The sequence below is a fragment of the Salvelinus fontinalis genome, chromosome 22 (genome assembly GCF_029448725.1).
Source record: "Salvelinus fontinalis isolate EN_2023a chromosome 22, ASM2944872v1, whole genome shotgun sequence".
NCBI lineage: Eukaryota > Metazoa > Chordata > Actinopteri > Salmoniformes > Salmonidae > Salvelinus > Salvelinus fontinalis.
Genome location: NC_074686.1, coordinates 11,381,385 through 11,405,248, shown reverse-complemented (window position 1 = coordinate 11,405,248; position 23,864 = coordinate 11,381,385). Strand labels below are relative to the sequence as shown.

The 23,864-nt window shown below is 42.6% G+C and overlaps 1 protein-coding gene across 2 annotated transcripts; it reads right to left on the bottom strand.

The window, feature by feature from the left end:
• Positions 1-1,058: 1,058 nt before the first annotated feature.
• Positions 1,059-23,641, bottom strand: LOC129819797 (CDC42 small effector protein 1-like). 2 transcript variants are annotated; one of them, XM_055876395.1, is made up of 5 exons: positions 23,557-23,641; positions 7,917-8,225; positions 5,001-5,105; positions 3,476-3,547; positions 1,059-3,118 (listed from the first exon to the last, which is right to left on the bottom strand). In XM_055876395.1, the coding sequence occupies exons 2-4, from the start codon at positions 8,097-8,099 to the stop codon at positions 3,479-3,481; spliced, it is 357 nt and encodes a 118-aa protein (XP_055732370.1). In that variant the 5' UTR covers positions 8,100-8,225; positions 23,557-23,641; the 3' UTR covers positions 1,059-3,118; positions 3,476-3,478. The 2 variants fall into 2 exon arrangements, with proteins under 2 accessions (XP_055732370.1, XP_055732369.1); XM_055876394.1 differs by lacking the exon at positions 23,557-23,641 and adding an exon at positions 18,159-18,365.
• Between the last annotated feature and the right edge of the window lie 223 nt (positions 23,642-23,864).

Below are 23,864 nucleotides of genomic sequence, written 5' to 3'. Positions count from 1 at the left end.
GAGCAAGTAAATATGTAAAGTAGCACACTAAGCAAAGGGATGTATGTGGTCTCCTTTTACATTCAGTCTCAGATGGTTCAGTTGGAAGTTTACAATGCCGTCGACATTCAGAAACGTTGAACGAACATTTCTAACCACATTCTGTCCGTCTATATTCAACAAACTGGAAATAGTAAGTGATGATACTTGATGCTGCCCACTAATTTACTTTCAAGTGAAATATATTTCTAGTCTGTAGATAAATTACAAATAGCTAACTACAGCCAGTAGTTTATCGAGTCATCCTTGCCCTGTGTCAAGTTTACGCTACAGTCAGTGCGAAGACAGTCTTTTCCCACATTGTTTACACTGAACTACACCTACCACATTTTCAGTTTTTCCATGGGCACGTTCCCTCCCTCCCCAGTGAAGTAGGTAATGAATGTGTTATCCCGAGCTCTGCCCTATGGTTTGACTCAGGGCTGCTCACACAGATTAAAATCATTATTATGTTGTTGAGATTACTGTGGTCTCAGACAGCTGCTTGTAATAAAAGCACAAGATGTTGGAGGATGAGATGTGCGGAGGCTGGATGAAACCTCTCATAATAGTAAGTCTCTTCCTGCAACGTTGCACAGTGTGAGTTGCTCTGGCTGTTGGAAACTTCAATTTCAACTTCAATTTGAGTCGTGTTCTTCGCAGCAAATGTAACCAAGGTTGATAACAGTGATTCGTTTACAGATTTTTGCTGTCAATCTGGGTCTGAAGACTAATTAAACACTTGAAATGTTTGATTTCCCTGAACTCAAAGTATTGCTGACTTATCAAACTGGGTATAATTTGTCTGCATATTATTCCCTAAATCAGGAGTTCCTAAACTTTTCACTCAGTGCTACCCTCTTTCAGAATTGGGGAAAATGTATTTTTCATATGCACTTGTGTATAAATAATAATTTGTTCTTAACTGACTTGCCTAGTTAAATAAAAATAGGTCAAATAAATAAACAAACCTCTGGAGGATGTGCCCCTTCAAAGTAAATGGCACTTTCAAGTAAACAAACACAAGAAACACACATGGATACATAAAATAGACTGTATTTTCAGGAGGGAAAAAGCCCAGAAGCGGAGAAAACACACAGATTTGCGGCAGTTGAAATACTTCCTCTACTATCACACATCTGTCCACATAGGATGACTGTGGAACACATGTGCAATTAAAACAAAAGAGGGAGACCCAGGAAAACAGTGCAACTGAAAAAGAAAGCACGTACATTGCATCCTGGAATCTCTTCAGTCAGAGATAAGAAATCTTAAAAAAAAAAAAAAAAAAAAAAGTTAAAAACCCAGCGCCAGAGCTGACAAAAATGAGGACAGTCGTAAAACAAATAATAAAAATTACTCTCTCATACGGCAAGTGTTTGCCTGAACTGTGCTTCTAAATGTAATATTGAATACAATGACAACAGCAGGTCCATTTACCGGTAATGAGGCAAAATAACTTGATTAAAAAAAAAAAAAAAAAACAGAAAGCAAAATCAGACATCACTTTCTCACCGTAGTATTATAGGCTTCGCCGTTTCCTCTAACCTGAACTGTAGATTGCCATTGAAACAGAAAGCCCATAAGGTCACCTTTCAGAATAGCTAAAAAGTGAACGAGCATGTCTCAGCTTAGACTGGCAGGGGCCAATTCTAAGACGAACACTGTGCAACAGGAGAACCAAGGCCAAGTTGCCATAGTTTGATACATTTGAGATGTTGGTGTCATAAACCTGCTGAACTAACAGTCCAGCTAGATGAGTTTTTAGATGAAGGCAAACGATCAAGATTAGTTACTGCATCTTACATTCAGCTTTCAAACACTTACAAGTGGATTGCGCAAGACTACTACCCCATACAAACTTGTTTAAAACGCCAAAAAGTGAGTCTATGGGACACTACAGAAGGTAATGATTTTTATATTTTTTTGTCACGTACACCGGATAGGTGCAGTGAAATGTGTCGTTTTACAGGGTCAGCCATAGTACAGTGCCTATGAGCAAGGGACATCGATACATTTTTCACCTCGTCTGCTCGGGTATTTGAACCAGCGATCTTTCGGTTACTGCCCCAACGCTCTAACCACCGCTGGCTACCTGCCAGCGCTATCCAGTGTTCAGATGTGCTGGTGTTAAAGCACGCATGGTAAAAAAAGCACCTAATATATAAAGGCATAACTTTGGAAATAACACTTAAGGTAGAAGTATATATGAGAGGGTTGTCTATGAGAACCTTGGTGTGCATTTGTAAGGAAGACTGAGTGACTAATGGTGGAATGTGTGAGAAAGACTGGAAAACTTTAAGAATCCTCCACGTGAAACAGGCAAAGTGCCAAAACATTAGCAAAGTAGGCCTACAAGTGACCACTCCCACCCTGTATGTCTACAGTGCTGCTAAGATTGGATCTTAAACTACTCCAGACAAGTAGCGGGTGGAGCCAGGGGTGATGCCACATCCTGCTTGTCAGTTGAGCAACTTTACTTCCAAAACCTAAATAACAATTTGACCACTGCACTTTAGCAATACATATGAAAACTGCCTGCTTGTCATGGCACTATAGGAAACAGATGGGCTCAGATTCCACCATTCACTAATAAGGCATTATAATTACAGACAACACTTTTAAAAGGGCACAAATGCACGCCACTTCGTGTCAAGAACAAAGAAAACTTTTGCTTGCGTTATTGAAAGAGCAGTATTACACTTGAGACGCTCTTGTTGGTGAAATATGAAATGTTCGGACAATCCCTTGCTTGAGACAGAGGCAAATGTGAAAATCTGTATCCGCCAGCAGCCTGAAGTGTAACAAATACCTCCTAAAAGCCCACACACAGTCCCGTCCAGTCCCCAGTGCTGAGTGAGAATCCAGGGTACTTTCCCGCTTCAAGGCAAGAGTCATGTTCCATTCGAAACTGGATGATGGGGGATGAAAGGGATTCTGGGAAATTAAGTCTTTTTTTTATTTTATTGTGCCATTTGCGGTGGTCATTGTGGGCCTAAGTGCAATATGCAGAGTTGGTCCATGAAGGTTGGCTTGAGGCTGGGTCCGAGGAAAGGGGAAATGAGGAGCTCACGTCGATTCCTTGGATTGGTCCATATGTCTGAAACCGCAAACAATGTCATTGGAGAGCAGTAGTTTCTGAATAAAAAGTAAAACACTGAAGAATATCTTCAGATACAATTTTTTATTTTATTTTTTTTATAAATACTTAGATCCACAGAGTATGCAGTCAGGTGTTTAAAAAAAGTTTTACAAGAACACAGGCTAGTAGTTCCTCATCGTCATTTGGAAGAACAAAAGATTGGGATATTAATGGATGGCTCTGCCTTTCATACTGCTTGACAAACAATTCCCCAGTCTAAAATAAACTAATTAATATGAACACGTTCAGCTGGACATATTTATTTAACCCCTAAAACAGTATGATCTAAAGAGTGAGTGTATAGACGGTACTTACTGGCTATAAGAGGCTGCTTCTGCCATTGGTGCTGGGTCCTTTGGACCTCATCTGTTCCTGGACTGACCCTGACTGCATGGGGGACAAGAGCAACATGGCAGTCACACTAACGTCACTCCCTGGTAGAGTTATGTCAAATACAGTGGAGCGTCAACCAGCAAGAACAGAGGACATTGACAAGATTACCCGTTTTCTGGTATTGTGGACCCGTCAGTGTTATTAAAGATACCTTGAGTCATTCCACCTGCAGCTGGATTATACAGCGAAAACTGTGGTTGCTAAGTAAGTGCCCTTTGCTCACTCACAAATGGTGTGACATGTTGACATTTCATATGCCGAATGGGAACACGCTGTAGCCCTACAATCCAGAGCGGTTGATGGATAAACTAGAGGTGGGTATGTGGAAACCGCTAACTAACTTTGCAACATCAGAACACTGTGCATGAAAACTCAAAACAGACCTGTAGTCGGGATACTGACGCCGCAGAAGGAGAGGCAGTGTCAAGATTACACAGACAGACGTTTCGTAATGGTGTTATGGAATAGTGTTATGTAATAATTCTGCTTAAACAAAAAAGGCAGCAGTGTTTGTATACCACGCCTATTTACACTGTTCCAGTGAATTGACTCCAATTAATGGGCTTTGTATCATTATAAGGGTTAGTCATGGTTGGCAATGGAGTCACCGGCTTAGTGTAAACACAAAACGTATACGTCTCTCATTCGGCATTAAAGCTCATTAAGGTTGTCAATGCTAAGTAAACAAGACTTGATCACTGGTGAGTTTACTTGGTTTTCAGTGGGATGTCTGAGTTCCCCTTTAACAGGCACAGAAAGGAGCTCTTGTTTTAGGTTGCTGTGCTAGATGATTGGGGGAATCCTCTACCAGCGTTGCAGGACACAGAGGGGGCCTTTCATTTAGCAGCCAAGGCCTTCCCAGCTGTGTCCCCTGTCACTGTCCCTTCTCTGTGTGCCCTCTGGAATCACTCCCAGGGAGGGAAGAGGGACTGAGCAACAGGGTGTAGGGAACATCATGAAGTGGTAGGGAGGGGGTCCATTTCAGGGCCTGTGTTTCACAGGACCACTTCCACAGGCTGAGCCTTGTTCAAAAATGAGGCTGCAGGTGGCTGGCTGGCGATGGGCCAGTTAGCCAACGAATGGGGGTGGGACTAGTGTAGCAGTTCATGTATGAAAGCATCAGTGTTTTTGTATACATTTTTGTCCAAAGAAAACCTCTGGACAATACCAATTCCCTGGTTTGTACCATGGTGCACTGAGATGTTTTACGCAATATCTTCCAGACTTGATCCAAGTGTTGAAATAACAGTTAAAAAAAATGAATTTGACATGCAATGCAAGTATAACGCAAAGACCAAATAATGGTACTCACTATGAGCAGCCCAACAGCAATTGTCAGAGATTTATCTGTCAAGATTACAGACTGACCTATCATTCTTCTAAAACACTGATTACAAAATGTGTAAAAGGATGGTCTTTATGAAAGTAGCCAAAACCTTATACATACCGGCGGCAAACCTTCCGCCATCTCCCCAGAGCCAATGTGTGTGAGGTGCATAAAGTTCGTCGGCTCTCCGATCATGCTGCAGTCAATCTTCCTCCTCTTCTTCTTCTGAAACAAATGCAAAACGTCAGAGGTCAGTGGCCAGCGACCTATAGTAATTAAAATATGGCGAGGCAACTGCATAGCACAGCAGCTGTGCAACCAAAAATGAAAGCGAAATTAGATTTTAATTCAGAAGATGCTCTAAAATTACAACATAAACATGCACTTAATCGAACTATGATCGACATTTTGTCTCCAAATAAGCAGCTTATATTATTAGAGACACAGGAGAGGAACGCTTATTTGTTTATAGGTGTAAACCATGAGGTGGTCTATTGATCATGGGATGAAATACTATAGAACAAACAGAAGTTGATGCTGGAGAGTAAACAATGTCAAAAAAGCCTCTGTGCAAAAAAACTTGCAGAAGTAGTCAAGTAGAGGATTTTTAATAAAAACAAAAAAAATGTGATGGCTTAGAATATTAAATAAAATGTTCTTGCTATGCATAAGCCATAAAAAAAATGAAGGCTTTTTAATTGTCCACTATTGTTAGTTGATCATCTGGCAGATGCCATTGACCAGCATATAGACCTTAAGCCATTTTAAGTGTTACATAAGCAACTTTGACCGATGCTTACATCTAAACAAAAACGTGCTGCTGACCAAACGTTGAACCCTGTATCCTATGAGCTAGTCATGTAACAAAAACAAGGTAGACCACTGTGTGTGTCTTTTCTTCTTGACGTCATCTTGAATTCGGAGGATCTGTTGGAGCATGCCTACATACCCAGTGAATCAGGCATCTTACCGACCATTCTTGTTGCTACATTGGCATGACAGAGGAAAGCAGTCATTCCCACAGACTCGGAAAGACAACCTCATGACAATTTCAGCAGGCATATTGAATCAGTGAACACCTAGCAACGCAAGATGCCAGGAATTGAACTCAAACATATGCGACCAAATAAGGTAACCCTATACTTTTCTTGGCTCTATTGACATTCTTTGACGATCAAGTAGGAGCCTCACTCTGTGTAGACCAACTTCCGAGTATCAATACGGCAATCGATTAAAACACTTCGCTGTTTGGTACTTCAGTCCAAACAGCCCTTGAAAACATTAAAAAAGGCATACCAAACCTAACCAAATGCCCAGCTGGTTGGCATCCACTCAAGTGGCAGCCATGAGTCATACCAAACTCAGAAATAAGCCTGCACTATAATGTTGCTTAATGGGAGGTATTCTATCCAGTGGCTGATTGATGGAAGGTCTAGCTAAATGGTCAGCTGCGTGTGCTGCAAAAGAGAAACCGTCGCTTAGCAACTTATTTTAGGAGGCCTTCAGTGTGTAATAGCAACCATTTGGCATAGCCTGTGCTTAGAAAAGTGGGTAGCAATTACATGACTGACATACAGGAAGTTAGGCAGACCCAAACTACCAACATCTCATGAGAGCATCAGTAAGAAGGGTCTCAATACAGTAATATTCTAAAAAAATGACATGCCACACAAGCCCCTATACTCTCGAAACAGTTCCACCATGTAAATCCTTGCATGTATTTATTTAAAGCGGCGTAACTGTACAGTCCTCCCTCAACAATAGAACACAGGCCCTAAAAATAAATAAGAAAAGAGGAAGGGAAAAAGCCATCCCAAGGGACAGTGGCCCAGTCCCCTTCCTTTCTCCTGGGCCCAGTCCCCTTCCCCTCTCCTGGGCCCAGTCCCCTTCCCCTCTCCTGGGCCCCCGGGTTCATTGTTGACGAGTGGGAACGGATGGACACAACCTGCCGTTACGCAACTCTCCCTGCAAAATCTGGGCCAGGAAAGGGTGCCGCCCTGAGGTCAAGGGTCAGCAGTCGCTTCTGGAGAGCTAAAGGGAAGTTCTTCCACTCTACGGCGAAACACTGATATGTTCGGTCATCAAAAAGGACCTCTATTCAACCCTGTAATGCTCGCCAGGATTCCATGAAATGTTTTGCTTTGAAACACCTGATGACGCTAAGCTACTCTCGGTCCAGGCATTGTAGTTCCCTGGACAGATCGATTCAGTCGTTAGCGTCATTAAATCAACATCAGACTAGAATGTAAGATAGTAAGGACATGTTTTCAATACAGTCCGTCCCCATATTGTGATGCTTACATTACTGTTGGACACAACTATGCACGGTCAAAGTTATAAATATGGGTCACATGGTCAGTGAATATTAATGACTGGCATATAGTGCGCGTGAAATAACAAATCAAAAGATGGCACTCTCAAGATATCGCTCATGATGTGGTTGCCTCTAAACTGCAAGCTATAAAACCCCTGTTTAAAGATATCAGCCTGTAAGTGAATGCAGATGGAGTCTGAAAAACACCATAAATACATCAGCCTTTGCCAACAGATTTATTGGACTTTGATGCATTTAAAAAGGTTCCCTCGTAACATCGTGGCATAAAAAAATAATGGGTAAATAGATCGTTGGGGAGTGTTTCACTTTTGGCTGTTCTAAGCATGCATTTAGGACTCCCTTGATTGGGCCTCTGTACCTATCAATAAAACTCTGATAACTGTGTGTTGAACGCAACAGCCAAAAACACAAAGTTCTTGTGTGTGGTCAGAGTAAGCATGCTTGGCTGCCTGGGATGCCCAAACCTTGCCTTTGGCTACAAGAGACTTGCCAGGGACCTCTAACAACCACTTTGGAACTTGGCAAGAGAGGGTTGAATAGAATTGGCCAGGATCTAATATAGCGCAAGCTTGGGGAGTAAACTTCATAGTCAAATAAATCTATTAGATGAGGAATTTTGTGAAACCTGACAAAGAACATTAGAGTAGTGGGTATTTTATACCTCTAGATGAGTAAATAAGGGGCAGCTGGCCCAGACTCACCGGTGGGGGTTTGGCCACCACGCAGCAGCCCATCTTGTGCCAGAACTCGCTCATTCCCGGGCTCCGCCGGTTCTGTCGGTTCAGCGCCCTGCTTTCTGTTGCCGCCCTGCAGGCTGGTGAAGACAGGTAGCCTCTGTGACCCTCAATCTTGGGATAGTCCTGATGCATCCAGATCCCTTGCATCAGATAGCCAAAGTTGGTCAATCCCCAAACCCTCCGCCCCAAAGGTCAGGTCCTGATTCGCTCAAGCCTCCCGGTGTCTTGATCCTTCTTCGGTATCCAGTCAGATTAAAGTCCGTAGGGTTTAATCTGTTGAGACAGGAGTTTATTCAAAATAATAGCCAATGTAATGTGAACATAGTCCTACTAGTTGTTCATTTTATTTTTAGCCAACATATCACTGCAAGCCTAACCTCCTAAGGTAGCAAATCAAATCAAATGTATTTATGAAGCCCTTCTTACATCAGCTGATCTCAAAATGCTGTACAGAAATCCAGCCTAAAACCCCAAAGAGCAAGCGATGCAGGTGTAGCAGCATACTTCTCACTGAATTCTGCCCAAACCAGCATCTTGAACAGTGTTTTGCTTGCACTATTTTAAAATGTTGCAATTCTTCGTGAGTAAGTCTGCTTCATGAGTGCCGATGATGACACACTGACTCACATTGCCCCGTCCCCCAGTTCTAAGACTCAAGGGTTTGTGGTCTGACCACAGTGGCCCCATCTTCTGTTCCAAGTTCCGACATAACGGAAGGTTTGATCAGACACGGATGGCCACACAAACATGCATAACACGTCTAACATACAGCTTTACAAACAAGTGACAAGCACATTAGACATGAGAAAGTCATTCCAAGGGTGAAAAAACATCTGCAACAGCAATGACCAAGCATCCTCCTAGGTTGTTCCCATCTCGTCCCAGTTCCAGCCTTGCTAAGTCACACGAAGAAGCCAAAATGATAACACTCTGGAGCACCATCTCTGAAGCCATTTATATGACCTCTTTGCAGTGTGAAAGAAAGTTCTGCCAAGACCATTTCTGCCTTCATAAAGTTTGGTTTATACTACTTAGTGTCGTCTTTGGTTTATTGCCATGCTTTTAAGGTCGTCACTGATGAGCCGTTAAGGCAAATTAGAGCTGCGGCTTTTTGGTATTTTTTATTAGGATCCCCATTATCTGTTGCGAATGCAGCAGCTACTCTTCCTAAGATCCACACAAAACAGAACATTCATAGACAAGAACAGCTCAAAGACAGAACTACAAATTAAATGTTTTATTTTTAAACAGCCTACATATCAACACATACACATAAAACATCTAGGTCAAATAGGGGAGAGTAGCGGCGCCGTGGTTACCGCCTGCTCCAAGGACTCTGCTTCTACAGGTTCTTTTCCACTACTGTGCTTGGACTTTAGTTTACTTTGGGCCCGCTGCCGATCGTTTGATTAAACTTTTCATAATGACATGGCTCTCCTCCAGCTCCGCTATATCGTGCCCAGAGGCTGTGTGAGGAAACTGTTTAGGAATGTGTGTGGTGGAGTCGCTCTCACATACCTTTTCACAAGAACAAGGTCAAGCCTATGCTCTCTCAAACCCGATACAAAAATACTGTAGAAATAACCTCCTTAAGACATTCAAATTAGCACATAGCTGTTGTTTTCCAGGACTAAGTCAGAGTAAACCTATGGCACCACACAGAGTGGGTCACCTGATAGCACAAGCAGATTGCTGCCATTTGGGCATCACAGCGGCTTTAACAGGTAAGCTACCAGCCTGACACACTCACTATATAGTTCCCTTACTAAAGGCTATTTGGTTAACAGTCATCAGGGCAGTCAGAGAGCTAGTAGACTGGTGTACGGTAAAGACATCAGGGTTGTAAGACGGGCTGGTCAGTGGGTGTAGAGACTGTTCTCATGCCCCATGGCTTACTGGGATGAAGTGGAAGTCTGTACACAGACTTATGACGATATACGGGGTGTGGATGGATGGCAAGGCAGGCAGGCAGTGCCAAAAACACTGGCCCATCATTACGTCACAAAGGCCAGGCCTTACAGGCTGGCACAAGTCAAATAGGACACAGGCGTCTGTAGAGTTGAGCCACTAGCCGAGCCAGCCTTGCTCAGGCAAAGTCTGGGTCTAACTTCTCTCTGCGTTGACCTCTTACCGTTTCACCCCAGAGCAGGTACACTTCAAAAAGGGATTATAGTGAGGACACACAGCAGTGTGAGAACACAGTACTCGGAAAGAGGGCTAGAACTGTCTTCAGGACAGCACTGGGGCTCGGAATATCTCCTGTGGTACACTATTTAGAGGAGAGTAACCTCATGACCAAGTTCCCCATGATTCATAGCACACAAAAAAAGAACAGAGGGTGGGGGTAGGGACAGACTAGGGGCAGTTGAAATACTTGTCCGGTGAGGTAAGGATTAACGGAAACTCCCGCTTTGGGCTCATCTGGTCTATGACGCCATGCTCATCATCTTGTATGAATAAACCGGCTTTCCAGAGACCTGGGGCAGTCTCTAATTTGAGGTTTCCACTGAAGAGCAACGAACAATGAGCAAAACGAACCCTCTTCAGAAGAGTAACAGTCCAGTTCTGTTGAATTACTACTGGAGACTCATCTGTTGAAGTGCTGGCGAGACCTTGATAAGATGGTGCTATATTTTGCATATCTTCTTAGGCCACAGCTGTTTATTTGTTCAACTACTACAGGCTACCCTGTGGGAACAGGGAAGAATCGCTCTGGTTCCCCAACAGGGATTTTTTCCCCCACCCAACTTTTTGTCTTATTATTAAATGGGCAAGGTGGTTCCTCAGACAGTACAAAAAAGGTTGACAGTTTAATAGCTCACCCTGTCAGGATCCCTTGAGACAACACCTCTTCTTTGTGCCAAAACCATCCAGCAACCTTCTTTGGATGCATGTGTATCTTTGCATCGACAGAGTGAGAACTCACAAGTTTGTATATTGCCAACACAAATAATGGAATCCTCCTGCCCTCACTCACTGGACTCCTGTGTCTGTCCAGATTTCACATGATCCTCAGTGCTGCTGAGACTTCCCTGTTATCTATGCTGAACATGCAGAAAAGCCAAAACAAGAAGGATGACAAAGAAGCACTGTGAGACTAACCTTATTCAAACACCACAATGTAGCTACAGTAGCAGACAGCATGTGATGCATCACGAGTCCAATTGTCAGGTTTGTTACCTTTATAAATTTATAAAAATGAATTTATAAAAATGTATCTTCAAGACAATATGTTTTTATACAAGGCATCAACTTGACCATTCTAAGGCAGTTAGCAAAACTTAGTCTCAACATGTGTTTGTTCATTTCATATCCCCATGGGTAGGCTGACAGTGACGACACTTCCTGCTAACTCACCAAACACTGACGTGGCTAAAAATTCCATAGACATGCTAACAGACTCCCCCTGTAAGAGATGTGGCAAAACACATTTCATTGCAGCCCTCTTTTCCAAATAGCCAGAATGAACAGCACATGTATATAAAACATCCACGGCTACCATCATAGAGGCTGCATTTGAAAGACATAATGGCTATAACTTACTGGGATTTATGAATTGAGAAGCAACACAGACAAGAGGTAATGTGATCAGAGATATTGATGAAAATGACGTTCAACCCTGACTAAAGACCAGCTCACAGACGATCATATAACCAAGCCCCCCCCCCCCCCCCCCCCCCCCAAATATAATAATTTCCATGGAAGTCTCCCTGTTGACATGGACACATAATACCAAGCCCTGTTCCCTCAAAAGGACAAGGTGCCGGGTCGCACTATAGACAACGCCTCTGACCTAGACTAGTAGAGAGTAACCTAACGTGATGCCCAATTAATAGAGCCAGATCTAACAGCATTATATGTGAGCTGGAAAAGATAGTGGAACCTTAAGATTCGTACACTGGTTGTGATCCTCGCATCTCAAAATAATTTAATGAGATCGTTCAGCAACAACAATGTTGAGATTAAGATGTTCTGATACCCTTGTTAGAGGTTTTAACGAGGCAAGCTGCAGTCGAAACAATAAACAAAGCGTTTCACCGCCACGGTTTCTGTAAAAGGCGGAGGGATGGGGCTGAAGAAGTGTAACCACTCAAATTCATACGCCGAGCATCCATGACATCAACATCATAGTTTTAGCTGTGTTTTAAAAAGGCTTTACAGCATTTGTTTACATTTACTTAGTTTACAAACATTTGAGTAAAAGAAGCTTATATTTTGGGTTCTAATGTGGTACAATAGTTGAACTAAGCTCATGAGATATTTAGAAGCTCATGAGATATTTAGAAGCTATATTCCTCAAGAATCAATGGCTACATATCCAAAAATGTATGTAGCAACTGCAGAATGCCCCCCTCCATGGTCACAGTTATTCAATGACATGCTCAATAGTTACACCTATACTATAATAGTTTGTTTGCTAATGCGATAGAGTCCTGCAAGCTACCTACCTACCAACTGGGTGAAATCTTGGATGTGGGTCAGTGGCTCACTGTCAAAAGGCGAGAGGAAAAAGAGGGGAGTGGTCTCTAACGCAGGAATTACAATGAGGCCTTTTCATGGGATCTGGTTTAAAAAAATACTTTACAACTGGTTAATGGCACATTTAAAAATTGCAGACACAAGGGTGGCGCAGTGGTCTAGGGCACTGCATCGCAGCGCTAGCTGTGCCACCAGAGACTCTGGGTTCGCGCCCAGGCTCTGTCGCAGCCGGCCGCGACCTGGATGTCCGTGGGGCGACGCACAATTGGCCTAGCGTCGTCCGGGTTAGGGAGGGTTTGGCCGGTAGGGATATCCTTGTCTCATCGCGCACCAGCGACTCCTGTGGCGGGCCGGGTGCAGTGCGTGCTAACCAAGGTAGCTAGGAGACCACTGTTTCCTCCGACACATTGGTGCGGCTGGCTTCCGGGTTGGAGACGCGCTGTGTTAAGAAGCAGTGCAGCTTGGTTGGGTTGTGTTTGAGGACGCATGGCTTTCGACCTTCATCGCTCCCGAGCACGTACGGGAGTTGTAGCGATGAGACAAGATAGTAATTACTAACAATTGGTGAGAAAAGGGGGAAAAAAACAAAAAACATTTCCGACATCAGTTGTCAAGCAACAGCTTGAGGACAACATAGATCTTTCACGGAATCCAGTGCACTGCCATCCACGATTTGATGAATGGTTCAGGTGTTTAGAATTGTATTGGAACTGAGGTCTTTAGGACGGTTGCGTTATATCGAGAAAAGCATCAGTGTAGTGAGTCCTGCCTGGCATTAGATGAAAGCAGGTAGGCCTACATTTATATAGTTGGTGAAGATAGGTCTCTTCAAAATCAAGTTATTCAGATATTTTCAGGTCTGAGAGGTCTAGTGTCCATTTTCCACATCATCTGTTGTGTGCAACTACGCATCAATCCCAAATTAAAATGGGGAAGAGAACCATTAGTCCATAACAGGAGTTTACATAGTGTCCTGTCCTCCCAGAATGAGTTACTGGTAGGCTTACTGAAATAGGTCTCCAAAGTGACTCTCCTCATGAAAGATTAAGTATGGTCAATGTATACATGGACCTTTTGCTTACAGTATAGGAACCTCTCTTCACCCCCACTACTTAGGTCACTAATGTGGCAGTGTACACTGGGGTGTCCTTTAAAAGAAAGGAATGAATAAAGATTAAAGTTGCTCCTATCCACAACAAGTACAAAGTCAAATGTACAGGAAAGAACGCAGTTAATGTCACAATGGGATTCGACACTTCCATGACTCAATACAGCTAGTTTGACATTTCCTGCTATCTTTATCGGAATTATCAACCCCCCTGCGTGTCACGGGTCATAGGTTACTCCACAGAGTTCCACACTAGCAGGGGTAAAGTACACTCCCCACATGCCAGGCTCAGCTGCACATGTTGGCTGTTCTAACCACCTCAGACATGAACTGAAAACCCTAACAAACTAAAAGATAGAATTCCCCTGGCCCTGCACACATACAGTACCAGTCAAAAGTTTGGACACACCCACTCATTCAAGGGTTTTTCTTTAAAACTATGAAATAACATTTATGGAATCATGTAGTAACCAAAAAAAGTGTTATATAAAATATATTTAGATTTTTATTTTAGATGTGTGTATTGTTAGATAACTTCACTGTTGAAGCTAGGAACACAAGCATTTCGCTACACCCGCGATAACATCTGCTAAATGTGTATGCGACCAATAACATTTTATTTGACATTCAATCCCCTCCTGTATCAAAATCCCTGCTGCATCAATTGTTTTGTGTGTCCCAATTTAATTATTATTCATTTATTTTTAGTTTAATCCTTGGCTTACAATGCTCGCGCCACTGCGGAAATCAAATTAATCTAATTTACCACCCAACCCTAAGGTAAACTAGAGATCTGAGAAAGAGTAAAACGCCGAGAATAAACATGGCTTGATGAAGAGATTTTTACCGGATGGGATGGGTTTCTCATATTGGCACGATGCGTAGGGTGTTTACCTTTCACTCCAGCAACCCAGGTTGGCTTCCTTGCCCAGGCGTTGCTACATTGGTGTCAGAAATGGGATGGCGGCTGTGAGGCCATCAGAACGCACGGCCCAGACTTGTGAGTATTTAAAGCACAGGGGGGGGACGTAGAAGTGAGGAACATTTGGGGTTTTGAATGAAAGTTGAAAATAAATCATAGACGTCTATGATTGGTTCAGATTTGGTCCGGGCCAAAAATCTCCGTCTGTTGAAATCAAGGCCGTTCTGGAACGCACCAAATCTGAACCAAACAGACTGCAAAAAAAAAAAAAAAAAAGACATTAGTGCGTGCTTACTAAGGTGTAGCCTACAGTGTTGACCGAAATGTTAGGAATGCCCATCTGTGGTAAGCCTAACATTTGTAATACACAAAAAGACTTCCGATCTGGGCAGAACCAAAAATAGTCATCCAAAAGATGTCGGCTCGTGCTTACTGGGGTGTAGCCTACCATGTCGCTGGCAATGGAATTTTATGAATGCCCATCCAAGTGGTAGGTCCACCATTTGTGAAACAGGCCGTTGCATTGGCTTTATTAGTCCTGATTCCTGTGACTAATCAATTTAGCTATTCAAGTCCTGAATACAGGGTTTCTATACAGCACTTTGAGATATCAGCTGATGTAAGAAGGGCTATATAAATACATTTGATTTGAATATCAGCTGCCCAACTTCAATAAGGAGTTGTCGTGAGCCTATTTGCAATGTATTTACACAGCAGGAAAGGCAGAACAATTAAATTTTTCGTTATGATCAGCTTGTCAAGAGTTGATGGATAAAAAATTGAAACCACTGATCATGACAATGCGGTGAAACTCCTGGACAACAGTTGTGATGGTCTCTTTTACCTGTCCTGTTTTTAGAATATGTTTTTTTCTTAACATTACAGCACATTTTTTATTTGATTGGGCGCCATTGAGGTTAAGCCATTTGATCAAAGAAACTTGCATGATGTAAAAAGTCTATCTCCAGCCTGTAGGCTACAGAAAAGGCCACACGCTTTCTACCATATCCTAATTCTGCTACATGATTTATGACAAAGCATTTCTTTGACAGGACATTGGTGGAACGCCACAGGGATGAGTCTCTCGAACAGCACCCTGGAGAGGCGCGCTGGGAATGGACAAGCAAAATATTTTGTGCCCCTGCCTTTGACAAAGTGGGCACTGATCATCACATGGCGGCATCAACGCTCACCTAAAAAGCTCTTATGCCACTGGTTGAGAGAAATTGCCACTGTTTCAGGGCAGAATTATGTGAAGTTGTGTTGTTGTTCGTGGTGCGTCTTGGTCAGTTTAGCTCAGAAAATGCCACCCTCATCAATCTGCCAACATAGGTGGTGCCTAACCCTGCCTAATGAGCGGGCCGGCCGTGGTGTATGGGGTTTTGTTTTCATGCAAGAGACCAGGATTGGCTACAATATTATCAAGCTGAAGACCTCAACATTGAGGTTGGAGCACACAGTATTGAAGAGGAGCCAAATCCATCCCTGACCAATGGGCTTTCCCATAGAGGAGAAGCAACAGTCTGAGGGAGCACAAGACCATTTACAGTCTCATCCCAAAACTATGCCCTCCTGAAAATAGACCACAATGGCTTACTTTACCCAATGCATTCAACTGACTGAGCCACTGTCGCCAGCCTGACTTCCCTGAATGTTTTAGACCTCTAATTTGGAACTGTCAAAAAATAAGAAATCAAGTCATAAACAGGCTATGTAATTTGTCCAGCTCTCTTGTCTCAGAGGAAATGAATACACACATTGTCTTGAGGGAACATGTTGTTATTACTTTAAAAGTTAAAAAAAGGTACACAAAAATATATATATATACACACATGTAAAGAGTTTGTCCCATGTTTCTTGAACTGAAATAAAAGATCTCAGAAATGTACCATACGCAGAAAGATAGTATTTCTCTAAAATGTAGTGCATAAATTTGTTTACATCCCTGTTAGTGAGCATTACCCTTTGCCAAGATAATCAATCCACCTGATAGGTGTGGCATATCAAGAAGCTGATTAAACAGCATGATCATTACACAGGTGCACCTTGTGCTGGGGACAATAAAAGGTCACTCTAAAATGTGCAGTTTTGTCACACAACGGCACAGATGTTGAAGGAGCATGCAATTGGCATGCTGACTGCAGGAATGTCCACCAGAGCGGTTTGCTGATGTCAACGTTGTGAACAGTGTGCCGGTGGGGTTATGGTATGGACAGGCATAAGATACGGAAAATGAACACAATTGCATTTTATTGATGGCAATTTGAATGGATAGAGATACCATGACGAGATCCTGAGGCCCATTGTCGTGCCATTCATCTGCTGCCATCACCTCATGTTTTAGCATAATAATGCATAGCCCCATGTTGCAAGGATCTGTACACAACTCCTGGAAGCTGAAAATGTCCCAGTTCTTCCATGGCCTTCTTTCATGAAATCCTTATATGAACTGTAACTCAGTCAAATCTTTGAAATTGTTGCATGTTGCGTTTATATTTTTTTTCAGTATATACACAACATAACATTTAATAAAAACTGATAAAGAGAGGGCTTGAATTATTCCTGTCATTGGATGAAGACATCTTCTGTATGGGGGAGTTTTGTTAAGAGCCCTGACGCTGGGTCTGAACATTATCACGCATCCCTTGCGTTACTATTTTGGAAGGATAATGACTTCATCTTTCATGTCGGCTATAAATATATTTTTTTAAACGACATGTTCAATTGAGAAAACTTTACAGGGTGTGCGTTCCCACATGACCATATCTCCCAGGTTACAGCGCGTGTTTACAGAAGACAGCTAGTTAGCACAGGTGGTCCCTCTATCTAGCATGCTCTGAACACCTGTTTGTAACGCCGGGTTTCCCCCAAAATTGGTCCCTGGAACCCCCATAGTGGACGTTTTGGTTTTTGCCCTAGGACTATACAGCTGATTCAAATATCAGCACGTTGAGTCAGCTGTGTAGTGGTTACAGCAAAAACCAAAACGTACACCGAGTTTGTGTAACTCTGACATACTGCCTGTTGCAACTGTATTAAAGCCGGTTAAAAACAGTGTATATGTTACATTTGTGAAATTATTTTGGATGTGATATGAAAGTAAAGTTTCTAGAACCGTTTCACAATTGAGAATAGATTCACTTCAGATTGAGTTTTTGGCTGCTAGAGCCAGTCTACCTCTGAAAATAACACAATATCCTTTCGACCTTAAAGTAGTAATGGTAGACACTTGGCTAGCGGACTAAACTCCGCGGTTTATGAAGTGTCTGAACTTCAACACAGAGTTTAGTACGCTAATCTTGGGCTAGAACTACTCAAACAAGTGTTTGATTTACACCTGACAGATCACACTCCAGCAAGCCATTTCCAAGGGAATAGCCACAAAATACATTACATAGCCTACCTTTATGTAGCACGATAGGCTAAGCATTATTTAACCAAATAGTAATGACTTCGAGTTTGATAGAATCTGGTAGTTTCCTTTAAAGCATAAAACGTTTAAATTAATCAATGTTGAAAATGTCAAAGTGCATTTAGGTTCTAGACAACGTAACACAATTGTCTATGGGTTTGGTCAACTCTAAGCCTTCTCAGTAAGAGAAACATTGTAACAATGACCACGTACCCCCTTTCATTTACAGAATTAGCTAGTAGGCTAGCCTACATGAAGAAAGTCTCAATAGCGGCGCTAACTTACCTCCGTTCTTAAATGTACACCAAACAATGTGGATATCCAGTAGCAAAAGTATTCGCTGAATGCCTTTTCAAACACCAACGTATAGCACCAACCACACTTATGCTGATTCTCGTTTTTTGAGGTGTGGTTCTAAGTTGTTCAATCAGGAAATTGAAATGTTTTAAAATATTTTTTCAAAAGCTTATTTTGCCGGTAATGTCAAACAGCACCCCTTATGGACATAGACGCGATTTGAAGTGAGATTAATTAAACCCCGCGTCATCATAAGGTCAACACTGCCACCTACAGGGAAATTGCAGGTATAGACCTACTCTTAGTACGCAATCCAAGTTTCAAGTTTGAATGTCACATGCACAAGTACAGTGAAATGCCTTTCTTGCAAACTCAAAACCCAATGATGCAATAGCAGTGTATTACTAGAAGAATAAAAACACGAGAAATAAGAACATGAAATATGAAATACACAATTACATAAGTAAGAATATTATATACAGGATTTAAAAAAAAGTCAGTTCCAATACCAAATTGACATGTACAGGGATACTGGAGTGATGGATGTAGATATATATAGGGGTAAGGGGACTATGCAACTGTATATAAGATAAACAGAGTAGCAGCAGCTTGCATGTGAGTGGGTGTGTGGGTGTGTAGAGTCAGTATAAATGTATGTGCATATTATGCGTGAATGAGCAAAAGGAGTGAGTACATGTGTGTCTAGTGCCCTGTGAGTGTGCATAGACAATGCAAACATTGAAATAAAATGTCAATAAAGATACAAGGTAAACTCAGTCCGTGTAGCTCTTTATCAACCGTATTGCTTGGGGATGGAAGCTGTTCAAGAGCCTCTTGGTGTCAGAATTGATGCACTGGTACCTTTTGTCGTGTGGTAGCAGAGAAAATAGTCTATGGCTTGGGTGGTTGGGGACGATTTTCCGGGCCTTCTTTTCATACCGCCTGATATAGAGGTCCTGGATGGCAGGGAGCTCGGCCCCAGTGATGTACTGGGCTGTCCGCACAACCCTCTGTAGCGCAATGCGATCGAAGGCGGTGCTATTGCCATATCAAGCAGTAATGCAGCCAGTCAATACGCTCTCAATGGTACAGCTGTAGAACCTTTTCAGGATTTGAGGGTCCATGCCAAACTTTTTCAACCTACAGAGGGGGAAGAGGGACTGTTGCACCTTCTTCACGACTTTGCGTGTGTGTTTGGACCATTTTAAGTCTTTGTGATTTGGACACAGAGGAACTTGAAGCTGTCTACCTGCTCCACTGCGAGCTTGATAATGGTGTTGGAGTCGTACATGGCCACACAGTCGTGGATGAATAGGGAGTACATGATTGGACTAAGCACACACCCCTGTGGGTCCCCTGTGTTAAGCTTCAGCGCGCTGGAGGGGATGTTGCCAACCCTCACCACCTGGGGTTGGCCTGTCAGGAACCAAAGTCCTAAGCTTGGTGGCGAGCTTGGAGGGGATAATGGTGTTGAATACTGTAGTCAATAAACAGCATTCTCACAATAGGTATTCCTCCTATCTAGGTGTGCGAGGGCAGTGTGGAGAACAATTGAGATTGCATCGTCTATGGATCTGTTGGGGCAGTATGCAAATTAGAGTGGGTCTAGGGTGGCTGGGATGGTGGAGTTAATGTGTGCCATAACCAGCCTCTCAAAGCACTTCATGATTACAGAAGTGAGTGCTACAGGGCGGTAATCATTGTGGCAAGAAGCCTTAGCGTTCTTAGGAACAGGAATGATTGTGGTCATCTTAAAACATGTGGGGATTACAGACTGGGACAAGGAGAGGTTGAACATTACTGTGGATATGCCTGTCAGCCGTTCTGCGTTGGGGCAATCTACCCCAAAACATTTTTCATCCATGCCAGCAAGCCACTACACAACACAACACAACACTAAACAATACATTAATTTCACTATAACGGTGACAAACGGTGCCCACAAACTGTTACAGCCTACTTAAAGCTGTCCCAACAGCAGAGTCCCAACACTTTACCACTGCTACACCTGTCTATCAGCAGAACCTTGTCTGTGTCACGCCCTGACCTGAGATATCTCTGTTTTCTTTATATTTTGGTTAGGTCAGGGTGTGACTAGGGTGGGTTAGTTTTGTATTGTCTAGGGTTTTTTGTATGTCTAGGGTTTTTGTAAGTCTAGGTGATTTGTAGGTCTATGGTGGCCTGATATGGCTCCCAATCAGAGGCAGCTGTTTATCGTTGTCTCTGATTGGGGATCATATTTAGGTAGCCATTTTCCCTTTGGGGTTCGTGGGTTCTTTTCTATGTGTAGTTGCCTGTCAGCAATCTTTTGTATTGCTTCACGGTTTGGTTCAGTGTTCATTATTAATATAATAAAGAATGTACGCATACCACACTGCGCCTTGGTCCGATTCATATAACAAAGTCTGGTAGAGAAACAGTTAATTCAGCCTCATTTACTGCCTTTAAAAAAACATAGCTGAAACAAATGTGGTTTCTACTGACAATTAAGATGTGCAAACTATGGCATAAGGGGATGACGAGCGGATAAGAGCTAATTCGTAATTTCGATTAAGACATTAATGAGCGAGCTAGGACGGACGTAGTCAATATAACTATTTGTTCAGCACTTTTGAAATGTACAGCGACATACTTCAGAACATGGGCCGTTCTTACAGTATTCTCCCTGTACATCAAGTCAGAACAGTAAGATAAATAAAGGGGGCATATAAGCAGACAATGAAAGCTCTTACAATATTTGATGGTGATATTTCTCTAAAACAGGCTATAGGCTACATGTGCACCACCAAGTCAGAACAGTAGGCTGAATTACTAGGGGAAAAGGGACCAAATTATTAGGGTGAGGCACATGGGCTACTACTAACAGCTTACTACACAACATACACTTAGTATTACTTTCTTAGCTACATTATACATATCTCCTTGGCATATTACATAATTTATGCAGCAGCATAAAAAACATTTTTGGACTCACCTTGTTGTGCTGGGCTCACTTGAACAGGAAGGAGGCACATTTCATGAGCACATTTTGTCATCAAACTTTGTCAACAAGGCCTCCCGAGTGACGCAGTGGTCTAAGGCACTACATCGCAGTGCTAGCTGTGCCACTAGAGACTCTGGGTTCGAGTCCAGGCTCTGTCTCGTAGCCGGCCGCGACCGGGAGACCCACGGGGCGGCGCACAATTGGCCCAGCGTCGTCTGGGTTAGGGGAGGGTTTGGCCGGCAGGGATGTCCTTGTCCCATCGCTCACTAGTGACTCCTGTGCCGGGCCGGGCGCAGTGCATGCTGACACGGTCGCCAGGTGTAAGATGTTTCCTCCGACACATTGGCGCAGCTGGCTTCCATGTTAAGTGGGCATTGTGTCAAGAAGCAGTGCGGCTTGGTTGGGTTGTGTTTCGGAGGACGCACGGCTCTTGACCTTCATCTCTCCCGAGTCCGTACGGGAGTTGCAGCGATGAGACAAGACTGTAACTACCAATTGGATACCACGTAATTGGGGAGAATTTTTTTTACCCAAGGTGCTTGAAAAATGTATAAATAAAAAACTTGGTCAACAAAATCCTTGTAGATTTTGCGGTGACATAGTGTCCCCATGAGTAACAGAACACTGAGCCAATCACGGTGCATCTAGAGAACATTACCAGAACATTCTGTATTTTCCGCTGGCTGCCCCGTCACCACAGAAAGCACTGAGCTAGGCTTAAACACCTGTATTTTGAAGCCGTCTTACTCAAAAAAGCAATATATACTGTATATATATATTGTTTGCAAACTGATATGTTTTAATACCAAAAGAACATGCAAAACAGGCAAAAAATAAATATATACAGTACCAGTTAAAAGTTTGGACACACCTACTCATTACAGAGTTTTTCTTTATTTTTACTATTTTCTACATTGTACAATAATAGTGAAGACATCAAACCTATGAAATAACACATATGGAATCATGTAGTAACCAAAAAAGTGTTAAACTAATCAAAATATATTTTCGATTTTTCAAAGTAGCACCCTTTACCTTGATGACAGCTTCGCACATTCTTGCCATTTTCTCAACCAGCTTTACCTGGAATGCTTTTCCAGGTAAAGGAGTTCCCACATATGCGGAGCACTTGTTGGCTGCTTTTCCTTCACTCTGCAGTCCAACTCATCCCAAACCATCTCAATTGGGTTGAGGTCGGGTAATTGTGGAGGCCAAGTCATCTGATGCAGCACTCCATCACTCTCCTTCTTGGTCAAATAGCCCTTACACAGCCTGGTGGTGTGTTGGGTCATTGTCCTGTTGAAAAACAAATGACAGTTCCACTAAGTGCGGAATGCTGTGCTAGCCATGCTGCTTAAGTGTGCCTTGTATTCTAAATAAACCACTGACAGTGTCATCAACAAAACACCCCCACACATCACACCTCTTCCTCCATGCTTCGCAGTTGGAACCACACATGTGGAAATCATCCGTTCACCTACTCTGCGTCTCACAAAGACACGGTGGTCGGAACCAAAAATCTCACATTTGGACTAATCAGACCAAAAAGATTTCCACCGGTCTAATGTCCATTGCTCGTGTTTCTTGGCCCAAGCAAGTCTCTTCTTATTATTGGTGTCCTTTAGTAGTTGTTTCTTTGCAGCAATTCGACCATGAAGGCCTGACTCACGCAGTCTCCTCTGAACAGTTGATGTTGAGATGTGTCTGTTACTTGAACTATTTGGGCTGCAATTTCTGAAGCTGGTAACTCTAATGAACTTATCATCTGCAGCAGAGGTAACTCTGAATCTTACTTCCCTGTGGCGGTCCTCATGAAAGCCAGTTTCATCATAGCGCTTGATGGTTTTGGCGACTGCACTTGAAGAAACTTTAAAAGTTCTTGAAATTTTACGGATCAACTGACCTTCATGTCTTAAAGTAATGATAGACTGTCATTTCTCTTTGCTTATTTGAACTGTTCTTGCCATAATATGGACTTGGTCTTTTACCAAATAGGGCTATATTCTGTATACCACCCCTACCTTGTCACAACACAACTGATTGGCTCAAAGGCATTAAGGAAAGAAATTCCACAAATGTACTTTTAACAAGGCATACCTGTTAATTGAAATGCATTCTAGGTGACTACCTCAGGAAGCTGGTTTATAATTCCAAGAGTGTGCAAAGCTGTCATCAAGACAAAATGTGGCTACTTTGAATAATCTCAAATATAAAATATATTTTGATATGATTAACACTTTTTTGGTTACTACATGATTCCATGTGTTATTTCATAGTTCGGGTGTCTTCACTGTTATTCTACGATGTAGAAAATAGTAGAAATAAAGAAAAACCCAGGAATGAGTAGGTGTGTCCAAATGTTTGACTGGTACTGTATATGTATATATATATAGCTAGCCCCACCTGCCCTGGATAACGGGTCGCCACTGGTCTTCATTTGTAATCCGTCATGGACTGTAGCCTCTGCCACATGCGGTGGGCGTCGGATCCTGTTGCAAAAGCATAATAATAATAATAATAATAATAATGCTACAGTAATTACACTCAGATATATCTCAGATATATGATTCCACCTTATTCCTATATTGTCCTTTTGCTCGCTTGACTCTGCGGGGGTCATAGCTGGCCTTCTTGTACTTATTCCTGTCTTCGGCCGTAGCATCAGGGTTGTCTATGATAGTTTTGTGTGCGGTAGCCCTGCTCTTTAGTTT